Raw genomic sequence first — 11,856 nt, 5'->3', positions numbered from 1 at the left:
AGCGTCCTCCTGTGTCTCTTTATTATGTAAAGATTTCTCTGTTCTCATGCTTTTGTCACCATCACAAAATGTTTGTTTGTGTTGACCAACTCTCATAGGTCCTTATTCTGTGACCTGCGATAGCTCAGATTCACAGCTTGAAGAACAAGGGAGCCGGGAGGCGGGATCCAAGTTCCGCCCGACCGGAGGGGGGAGCTCAAGTTCCGCCCGACCGGAGGAGGGAGCTCAAGTTCCGCCCGACCGGAGGGAGGAGCCCTGGGACCCCGGACCAGCAGGAACGCTCCTCACCCCGTGGTGGTGTGTGGTATTTTTCTTTGAGAAGGGTGGGATCTTGCCTTGTTTGGAGCGGTCCACATCCTCTAGTGACTAAGGCCGCGGTTCACCGCGATCTGGGAGAAGATGCCAGCGAGTGCGATGAGGGGGGCGTGGCTGGGGGTTTCCAGGGGCGTGGCCATGACCTCACATGGCCGGTTCGCCCTCATTGGCTGAACCGGTGGCGGGGGCGTGGCCGCCCCTCCGTTGCAACTTGTAAATTCAATTTCATTGCCTTTGTGAAAAATTGTAGCACAGCGCGGCTGCACATTCCGCGCGAAGGCGTCTACTGGGTCCAGCCCCATTCAGGGGCGGTGTTTGTTCACGCAGCGCAAGCCTCGGCGTGCGCTGTAGAAGGCACTGGAACCGCAGCCTTAGGGTTCCCAAGTGGCTTCTCCAAAAATACTGGACACAATGGTTAACGGTTCAACGCGCTCGAGACACACACACATGCTCGAGGCACACACATGCTCGAGGCGCGCGCACACACACACACACACACACACACACACACACACACACACCTCTCCATGCTGTTTCCTCCTCTCCTTGGCCTCACCCCCAGGCTCCTGACTTCTCCTCCTGATTGGTTGCTGCTTTATCCAGCAGCAGCCACTCAGGATGGAGGAAGCTGTCCAGCCCCCTTGCCACAGCCCTGCTCTCTCCCTGCTCGGGTAAATCCCCGTGGCCCCCCCAAGCCGGTCAGGACACTATGTCCAGAGACGTAATACTGGTATTCACATACATGTCCAGTATTACCTCATATTTACTGGACAGTGTCCAAATACAGGACAGTCGGGTTCAATCCTGGACACCTGGCAACCCTATCAAGTGTCACATGATGCTGCAACGCTGCTGGAGGGGCGCTCGCCTTAACTTTTCCCGCAAAGCCTAAAGCCAGCCATACAACCACCGTAAAAAGGTATTACACCGACAACTTAAATACATTACATTAGACAAACATTTAATAAATAGTTTATTAAAAAAGTAGAGTTCAGAGAACTGTGGGGTGCTCAAGAACAGTAATTGACAAACAAAAAGATAATGATAATTCTAGAAAAGCCAGCATGTGGTACCCCTAAGGTATTATTATAATAATATTAATAATAATAGCATGTTCTTGTATAGCGCTGCTAGTTTTATGTAGCGCTTTACAGAGACATTTTGCAGGCACAGGTCCCTGCCCCGTGGAGCTTACAATCTATGTTTTTGGTGCCTGAGGCACAGGGAGATAAAGTGACTTGCCCAAGATCACAAGGAGCCAACACCAGGAATTGAACCAGGCTCCCCTGCTTCACACTCAGTGTCAGTCAGTGTCGTTACTCACTGAGCCGCTCTTCTCCCATAAGGTATCTATTAATTAAGATGTAAAACCAATCTGACCTTGATAAAGCGCCTCGGTGTGAAACGCGTAGGTGTGGGCTACCCGCCTGTGTTATATATGACGATCCATTAAATTCATTTTTTTATATCTTGGGAACGCATCTCTCTATAGCCTTTTTTTCAAGCCTATGCATGGCTAGTGCTCTGCTTCCCCCCCTATTTGTATTTATTAAAAAAGCAGGACGTTTCAGTAAAGTACATACGAATAGGGTGTATAGGTTTAGGATAGAGACTGCTGATCATTAAAAATGAATTCTCTGCAGACGTTACATACAGGGGTTCTCATCTCTAGTACTCAAGCCTGACCCCCCCCCCCGGTCAGGTTTTTAGGATATCCCAGCTTCAGCACAGGTAGTACAGTCTTTGACTGAACCACCTGTGATAAAGCTGGGTTATCCTAAAAACCTGACCTGTTGGTGCTCTTGAGGACTAGATGAGAACCCCTGATCTAGACCAGTAGTTCCCAACCTTTTTCACACTGGGGCGGCCCCCCCCCCCCCCACCCACAAAGCTGGAAAATATTTTTTTTGCGAACCCCTAATTAATAAATCTTATTGCCGACTCAGACTATTGCTAACAATTGCCCCCCCCCCCAAACCCCCCAACCTCCTCCCCCCCCCAACCCAACCTCCCCCCCCCCAAACCAACCCCCCCCCACGATTAGTACAGAAAAATAAAACCAGCAATATAAGTGTTTTATTACTAAAATGACCGTTGCATGTTGCGGCACCTTCAGGTGCGTTTGTGTTCCATAAAGACACTAAAATGCACCTATTTTCATTTGCCCCATGCTGAAGGGTCTGCCATTTACATGGGAGTCGTGTGATTGGGGTCAGAGTATTATGCAGGACCGACCTCACCCCCGGGACCAAACTGCTGCTTCTTTCCCACAATATATTACTTTCTTTTAGCCACTTCAACCACTATAGAGTACTGCAACAATTTACTGCACCAACTAATTACGTGCATCGAAGTATCTATACCTATACATACCAACTTCATTTCATGTTTAAGGCATGGTACCCTTTTTTAATACACGACAAAAAATATGAACATACCATAAGGGAATAGAAAGGTCAGCGAGATATTTTTGTGCAACGTTGCTGTCTTTCTAACCCAGTGACCTCCAACGGCCGGCCCGTCACAAGGGGCCCACTTGGTAGAGGAAGGATAGGATCAGAGTCAGGCCATGCCCAACAGATGCTTCCTATTTTGAGAAGATAAGGACACGGGGAAACGGCTCTGTGCAGGAGATCCCCCCGTGCAGAACTGCTGCATCCCCAGCTTGGAAATCTGCGATTATTGAAGGCGTTCAGCCGGCTGGGAGTTCTCTCTTTGGTGTGAGAATCGGGTAAAGGGATAACTGTGAAAGGTTCAGTAGTTTACAGATTCAGCTGAGTATTGTAACTTGTTGTTCCCTCGTTGGTGCAGTTGTGGGCAATTTAATGCGTTTCTCGCATGATAAAATCACACCTGAACTGCCCACCACAAAGCATTTTTTGCGTTAAAATTAATTATTTTTTTTACACTAGCTGAGAGGAAGACAGGCTAAGCTTTATACATAACCGATGGGTTCGTAAAACATATCAAAGGGTTTCGTGCTCCCCCCCCAAAAAAAATCTTCAATCGTGTATCCAATGCAGTCTAGTGCATACCTGACCCCATGTGGGGACTGCGCACTTAGGAAGGCCCCACACTGCACCTTAACGTGGATGGTTTCGCAGTCAATTACGACAGGAGCTTCCAAAGTCACTCCCCACAATGCTTTGCATTCACAGCAGCAACCACTGCTATATCCCCGATGCTGTCTGCCCACACGGAGGTGCAGCTTGGGGCCTTAAGTGTCTCCCTCCACCGCCCACGAGCTTGGGACACTATACTGCTTTGGATTGTTCATTTAGTGTTAGAAATAGTTTGATAAGTCGGCAATAAGATTTCCTTTTTTTAACAAGGGGTTTGTGGAACAAATATTTTCTAGCAGGGAGCGCACAACGTGACAAAGGTCGGGAGCCGCTGATCTAGAGCAGAAAAGTAGAGAACACTGCAGCAGTGCACACGTTCCCCTTCTACTGCAAAGAAAAATCTTTATTATGCTTCAAATAATATAACAATCAGAAAATAGCTGCAATATCCAGTGTCCCACATTAAAATATACCAGAGCATTTGGAAGTGCATTTTGCTCAGATGTCCGTTTCCAGCGTAGTACAGAACCCAGTGATAATGTGTGAAACCCAAGTAGCCCTGGCACAGGTTTCAGCTGCCCTCGGAGGAATGGGAGACACGGGTGTGGCGTTCAGATTGCACAAGTCCTAGGTCAACTTTACCCCTGAACCAGGTCAAGTAGCTACTTGAAGGTAACACTACTTCAATATGAAGCAGGAAGTCATCACTTCATTTGTGGCTGTGTGATGGATCTGTGAGAGGGACCAGCATTCCTCTTCCATAGGTTAGTGGTTTTTACTAGAAGTCTCTTGTGGTGACCTGGCCATCCCAAGCTTTAGAAGTGTCCTTTGTCAGATTTGTCCAGTTATCTGGTAAGTTTCAAACATAAGTCCTGTGAAGCATTGGTCAATGGAGCTGTGATAAATAGCCATCCAAATCCTAGAATGCAAACAAACAGATTTAAGTGACCAACATTATATACTATTTATATATTCAGTTTTATTTTTTATACTTTTCTTGTTCTACACAATTTTTGGAGGCATGATGCTAATTTACAACAACATCTAAATTGTTAATCTGTCTATGAACTTGCAAATTAACTCCAGGTCGAGATTAGAGGCTGGTCTTATTCTATCAGAACACGACTTTTAACAGATCAACAAAATGGGAATATAAAACCAGGACTGAATCAATGGAAGAGATGGCCTGCAGTTAGTCGGCAGGTATGCACGTCTGATGTAGACAGAATCCAACTGATTTTATTCTTTAATAGCGACATATGAAGGCATTGCTGAACTTGTCGGAAACAGTGGAAGGATTAAGTGTTGTGGAACCAATGAGAAAGCAGAAAATATTGATGATCGTTGAAGATTTGGATGACAGAGCTCGGTTCTCAGCAGAAACACAACAGGGAAATTAATGAGTGACTAAATATGCCTGGTCTGGAGAGACCACATTAAGTATAGATCAGTGGGTTTCAAAAACTGTGGACCACTAGTGGTCCAGGAACTAAAGTGGTAAAGCTTTGAAGGACCGATTTTTAGGCAGAGCTCTAGTATTTCTTAACAAATACCACAATCCCTGATAAAGTCAGTTCTATGACGAAACGCGTTGGGTTTCAGCCAGTTGCCAAACTGAGGTCCCCTTTGAATCTGGAACATGAACAGAGAATACAAACCGCGTGTCTGGGGCGTTTGCTACGGCAGAGGCTAATTTCAGTTGAGAACGGGGCTCCATGAAGCACATTTGGAGCCGATTGCAGCAAAAATGTGAGATCTTGATTTTTAATGCGATTTAAGATCGCACGTTTCAGAGTGCAATACTTTTTTACTCCTCGTATTATAGTATTAAAACAATATTTTACCAGGGAGCATGCGCTTTCTTTTTAAATACTGTATGCACCTATACCATTATATCAATATATAGATTCAGAGCCGAGTAAGTATGGTAGGGCGTCAAGCGATTATAAATATTAAAGTTCTGTTGAAGGGTTGTTTCACTGAAATGACAATTCAACAGCAATTAAGTGCTTTAGAAAAAATTGAGCGCTTTCCAAAGTGTGAGACAGATGATACATTGTAGTGAATTAACCACCAACTGCAGAACCAATCCCTTTATAGAAAGAATTAAAGCACATTATAAAGAATTAAATCACATTATAAAGAGAACTGTAGACTCTGTAAGGGGCTATTTACCTTTGCTATGTTGCCAGTATAACCTGGAACGGATGTAAGGTGGCTTTCTTGCTGCCAGATTACACTCAGTTGGCGTTTCAGAATTAGGACATTTCTAAAGGGGTAAAAAAAAAAAAGAAGTATATCAAAAATGAACTTAAGAGATTCACACAATACTCTTCCAAACTGTGCATATCGGAATTTGTACAGCAGCTGAAAGATAAAACCCATATGTTCTTAACCCAAACCCAATGGAGGTAGACTCACCTTGTTAGTGGAATGAGTTGAGAATTTGAATGAGTAGTTCAGTCGTATAACTAATCAATATCATATACAAGAGCAACCTGACTGAGGGTTAGCTGAACATCTAAAGAAAGCACATTTAATGATGCACACCTGGGCTACTAAAACTTAACATTTAATAAATAATACTAATAAATAATAACGGCAAATGCTGAGTGACAATAAGTGGCACTGATTAATAAAAATGACAGGAGGTGCGGCTGACACCAGTAATGTCTGCTGGGAGAGAGATTGAGAAATCCCTTTGTATACGGGGTTTAGTAATTGATGTCTACCAATTGGACCATGAACAGGTTTGGTAGAAATAAAGATTACATCGGACCAATTCATGGTCCAATTGGTAGACATCAATTACTAAGCCCCGTATACAAAGGGATTTCTCAATCTCTCCCAGCAGACATTACTGGTGTCAGCCGCACCTCCTGTCATTTTCTTAATCAGTGTCACTTATTGTCACTCAGCACGTGTAATTATTATTTATTAGTATTATTTATTAAATGTTACATTTTAATAGCCCAAGTGTGCACCACCTCAGTCAGTTGCTCCTCTATATGATATAAATCCAGAAATTAGGCACAATCTAATTCTCTCGCTCATAACAAAATCAAAAGGCAGGAATACAATATGGGGACAATGAATAACCCCTTGAGTGCCTGAGAGGCCAGCAAAGCACTGTCCCATCTGTGTGATGGGAAATGTGGCACTTACTCATCCTCCGGATTCTCAGAGTTCACAGATAACTGCGTCCACCACCTCTTCACAATGGCCTGAAGCCAGTTTAGACCCACGATCACATACCTGTGAGATAGATGGAGAACACATGGAGCTTTAGGTCATTTCCCCTACACTACGCCAGATATATTAGGCTAGTTATAAGTGCAGTGCCTCTAGGACCAACGTGAAAGAGGCAGCCATTTCTTCCTCACAGTACTGTACAATTGGGTGTCTGCTTTAACCTCTAGTTTTTTCCTGGGTATAGTTTTTTTTTTAATGCCTAAAAAGGAGCCGAAAAACTAAATTATGGCTGCTAAGTCCCTCACTTATTGACATCAGCAGACCTTAAAGAACCTTATGAGAAGATGAAGACTTTCTGATAACACTATTTGAGGTCCAAATGGAAAACAGCTCAGTGCTGCCAAGTTGAAAAAATGAGAAAAATAGCTGGGGTTGCCGTGTGGTTCTGGGCTTTTTGAAATACAAAAAAATAATAATTAAAAAAAAAAAAAAAACACATTACAAAAAACAAACCAAGGCAAATAACAGAATACGCTGATGTATGTTTACTTAAAAAAAAGGTCCAATTGGACCTGGAGAAGTTATCATTTAAGGATCACTGATGGAATAATAGTGCACAAGCGCGCCACCCCCCCCAACAGTGCACTGCAAACGACAGTGCACTGCACCCTCCATCCGCCCCCCCATCCCCCGACAGTGCACTTGAAGATACTTGTGATGTTTTGAAAGCCCTGAACACTAGTATTTAATCTATAAAGAACAGTCCAACATGCGTATGTATGTAATGAAGTAATTGCGGGTAACAAATTCTTGTGCAGTAGGGCAAAAATGAAATGTTACTCACTCTTCAAATTTACTTTTAAGTAGAGATTTAACCAGCGGTAACAGATCAACACAGCACCCAATGGATACAGAGGCTTTGTCTTCTTGTAGACTGGAAGGGAAATAAAGGCGGTGAGCAGCAGCATGAAATAAGACCAGATCAAACTGAGCAGGCTAAAATAAAAATCAGCTGTTACCTGTTTGTAAGAACTGGGAGACAATCTACTACAACCCCTAGGTCTTGTATCCTGCAAACAGAGAACAAACCACGAGTAAATAGACATCGGAGAAAGTCACCGGTCATTTATTGGCAAAATAGGGGGGGGGGGCCGTGTTGGTCGTTTCTTCCATGTAGTAACATAGGAGGGAGGGGGAGGAGGGGCTATGATACCTTGTATTGGACCAACAAATAGTTATGTTACAAGCTTTCCAACCTCTCAGGCTGAGTTACCCAAAAAACCCAGAGAGGTTTGAAAGCTTTTACTTAACTACGTGTTGGTTCAATAACAGGCATTATATCCCCTACTCCCTCTCTTGTTACCACAATCATTTATTGGCTTACAAAAAAAACTTAAACAAGGACTTGTTTTAGATGTACACAGGCATACCCCGCATTAACGTACGCAATGGGACCGGAGCATGTATGTAAAGTGAAAATGTACTTAAAGTGAAGCACTACCTTTTTCCCACTTATCGATGCATGTACTGTACTGCAATCATCATATACGTGCATAACTGATGTAAATAACGCATTTATAACAGGCTCTATAGTCTCCCTGCTTGCGCACAGCTTCGGTACAGGTAGGGAGCTGGTATTGCTGTTCAGGACGTGCTGACAGGCGCATGCGTGAGCTGCCGTTTGCCTATTGGGCGATATGTACTTAATCGCGAGTGTACTTAAAGTGAGTGTCCTTAAACCGGGGTATGCCTGTAATTTCTTTCAAGGTCGACCATAAAAACGGCAAGAAAAACGTTGGAGGAAAAAAAAAAAAAAAAAAAGTGAAAATTAGGAAAGGGCAAACAATAAAAACCAACGAGTTATTTGATTTCTGTTTGCTGGGGCGGTTGCTGCCTTACCACCTTCAAAACACTTGAGGGGTCGGCAAGGCTGGCATTCAGCAGTGAAAGGGTTCAAGCAGACAAATCAAACGAATGGGATTTATCAGAACTTGTTGAAAACAAATGCATAGAGAGAACGAAACATGCATGGTTTGCCCAGGGGGTAGATTAAAAAGCACATGTCTCTTTACACGCAGTGCATACCTGACGAGATATGCTACAAGCTCATTTACGCTGTGCTTCCGCCAAAAGGTGAGCGCTACATTTAGCCGAAGATTCCTGCTGAACAGGACTTGAGTCATGGTCTCATGATCCTTTGACACCTGAAAGAGAAGCAAAAATCAGTAGAGATGGGGTTCTAAACTCCAGTCCTCAAGACCCCCACAACAGGTCAGGTTTTCAGAATATTCCTGCTTCAGCACAAAAGGCTCAATAGGTGCCTCAGTAGCAACAAAGCGAGAAAGCAGCGCACTGCCCAGGGAGCCAGGTGATAAAAATGTGCAAAATGTATTTAGTAATAAACATCACACAAATGAGGTGTAGGGCCTATATCTGTTATATACCAACCCACCACCCAAGGTTAGGCAGTGCAGGGTTCAATACCCTGGGTCAGGGTGCAAGAAGTTATGCCTTGACTGACACCCAAGTATTAAAGGGGCTGGCAAGACAAGGAAGACGTGTGTAGTGATGTGCGATCAACAATGGGGTACGGCTTTGAGCAGACTGCTGGCGAGACGGCTACACCACCATCGTGATCATCCTACACGCGCATCTTCCCCTGCTGTACTAAACAGAGAAGGATGTCAGTAACAGCAGAGGCAGCAGTGAGGTGGTCTTTACAGATCATGGAGAGGTATCTGTAATAGTCATTCAAGTTTGGGAAAAAGGGGGTTTGCCTGTACTGCTTTTTTGGGATGGGAATCCGTTTGGTCATTGGGGTTAAAGCTGCAGTCCACGCAATATCCTACATGTCTGTTTTAAATAAATCAGTTCTGTACTATAAGAAAAACACAACTTGTTCTATTTTTTAAATGCCACAACTCTGCATGACATTTTTAATGTATAATAATGTAATAAGCATTTTTTGTTTCTATAGCAACCATTTACAAAGTCACATCCCCTTCCTCTTCTGAAACAGGCTCTTGCACACCCCTTTTTTGCACAATGCAAGTGAGTTTGAAGCTTGCCCAAAGCTTCACTGCCTGTAGGTTTGGGAAAATGCTAATTTGGGACACTCCACCCCCTTGTCGTGCTAAAGTTGTACAATCTTAATACAGATAGACTCTCTCTAGCTGTGCACCAATTGTATCTAGTGACTGCCTGGTCACATGGTCTTCCCCACAGAACTTTGCATCTTTGGTCCCCTTCTGCTGCACAGACAGACATTTAGTGAACCCCCGAGCCGAATCTTCAGTGATCGATCAGCAACTTAGCTAATTACTTATTGTGTGGATTGTATTGATGCACATATTAAAGCTGCAGTTCAGTCTTTTTTTTTTTTTTTTACTTCAATAGTTTCATGTGTGCAATCTCTAATTACCTAAAGAACTGTATAGCTGCCGGTCAATTCGTTCTCCATGTATTGATAGGCGAAATTTGGTGACATAATTAGAGCTGGCATATGTTTTTATTTGCTTCTGTCAGTCAGTGGAAGCTCATGAATATTCATGAGCACTCCTGCACTGACAAGTGCTAGAGGGAGGGCAGGGCTGACAAAGGGGTGTGCCAGGGCTTGTGACAGGACATGAAGGGGCAGTGCCTTAGCAAATGGCTGTTACAATAGAATACAAGAAAATTGGTCTTTAAAAGTTGTTTTTTTTAAAACAGAAAATGCTAAAAGTATTTTTTCTTACTACAGAACTGATTTATTAAAAAGAACATGCAGGATATTGACTGAACTGCAGCTTTAAAGGGGAACAAATAAAAAATAAACGGCAGCATGGACTGCTGTTTTAAGTCCTGTATTGGACATTGGGGGGGGGTTTATATTGTTATGGGGCTTATGAGTTGTAGGGGAAGGGGGTCTCAAAATAGAATACAACAATATTCCTTAAACCTTTGATTGCCAAAAGAACCATGAGATTGCCATTAGAGAGATCACATGGACCTGGATACCTCCCCTTCGCCCCACTCACTGAGAAACGTGCATGATGGCACCGAAACAGTTATAATAAAAGTTTTCTATTGCAAGCGGGTAATGCTACCTCCCCGCTGCCCTAAAACGGAGGAGCCCTTGTTCTCCGTTTTGGTTGCTGCCATTATCAGAGAGCAATGGGTACAATCTGTACCACAAACGGCAGAACATTGCATGTCATAATGACCCCAAGGGAGCCTCAATGACAATGGGGGTTAAAGAAACGTACACATTTATGCCTAAGTGGGACTGCCGTGTTAAACCATAATAGAATTACAAACATGGGGTAGAATAATCCGGGATATTACATTAATTTATCCTTTGCTGCCCCTCTGACTCCTGTACCTGGCTCAAAAAGGTTCCTGGATATCACTGTAATGCGCTCCTCTACATCACAGACACGCCCTTCTACCCCCCATATAAGAGGGATTGGGGAACGCTCCCATCTCAAACCTAAAAGGTCCAATCCCACAGACACCAACAAAGCAACCTTTCATAAAGACTTTAATAGCCAAATTGGCTTTCACCTCACTGTTTACAAACCAACTTTAAAAATGGCGGGGGTCAGAATTGGGTAAAAAGCCACCAACCAGATGTAACTTCTTAAACAGGTCACTGCCTTTAGAATACTTTGGTCCTAGGAGGGACTGCGCCTTTAACATTCTGAAACACGAACCTGGAATCCCATTCCGGGGTCTGCAAGTAATAAACGGAGCTTTGTTTTGCATACACTGCCCGGGAAGACTCACCTCGGCGAAGAAGCCGCTATACTTTGAGGACGGTCCCTCTGTTTGAGAAGAGCCGGCGTCAGTGGAGTTTAGCGTCAAGCTGCGTCGCTCGCTCTGGAGCTTCTCGTGCAGGTTCCCTGCGGCCAACTCGTTTTCTTTATTTGCCATGTCACAGGCCCGGACTTTCGAGAGCTGCCACTTCCGGTATAAATGACTCAGTGTGTGGTGCCGAGCTTTCCTCTTGCAATATACCACCTTGAGCTTTTGATTGATTTGTGAAAACTGCCCAACCAGTGTCCTGTAGTGAATAGGAAATGTATCAAAACTGATCAGGCTCCAGAAAGGCACGGAGCGCACAAGGCATGGAGCGCACCAGGCATGGAGCGCACCAGGCACGGAGCGCACCAGGCACGGAGCGCACAAAGCATGGAGCGCACAGGCACGGAGCGCACAAACCACCCCCCCCCCCCCCCCCCCAGTAACAGAAGAAGCACACTGGGGTATACAGAAAGTGCCAAAGGAAAAAAGGAGTATTATCGGTTAA

General features: G+C 44.2%; 1 protein-coding gene across 1 annotated transcript in view; it reads right to left on the bottom strand.

Moving 5' to 3' along the window:
* Positions 1-2,348: 2,348 nt before the first annotated feature.
* The window catches only part of KATNBL1 (katanin regulatory subunit B1 like 1), a 31,552-nt gene continuing 22,044 nt past the window's right edge, over positions 2,349-11,856 (bottom strand). Inside the window, exons 4-10 of the mRNA XM_075613567.1 lie at positions 11,334-11,610; positions 8,655-8,773; positions 7,589-7,639; positions 7,414-7,503; positions 6,543-6,632; positions 5,553-5,646; positions 2,349-4,296 (exon numbers count right to left, since the gene is read on the bottom strand). Of these exons, the coding sequence (XP_075469682.1) occupies positions 4,264-4,296; positions 5,553-5,646; positions 6,543-6,632; positions 7,414-7,503; positions 7,589-7,639; positions 8,655-8,773; positions 11,334-11,610 (754 nt within the window). The 3' untranslated portion in view covers positions 2,349-4,263. The remainder of the gene's footprint in view (positions 4,297-5,552; positions 5,647-6,542; positions 6,633-7,413; positions 7,504-7,588; positions 7,640-8,654; positions 8,774-11,333; positions 11,611-11,856) is intronic.

The sequence above is a fragment of the Ascaphus truei genome, chromosome 9, assembly GCF_040206685.1.
Source record: "Ascaphus truei isolate aAscTru1 chromosome 9, aAscTru1.hap1, whole genome shotgun sequence".
Lineage (NCBI taxonomy): Eukaryota > Metazoa > Chordata > Amphibia > Anura > Ascaphidae > Ascaphus > Ascaphus truei.
Note: the sequence above shows the minus strand (reverse complement) of the source record. Positions and strands in the feature narration are given on the sequence as shown.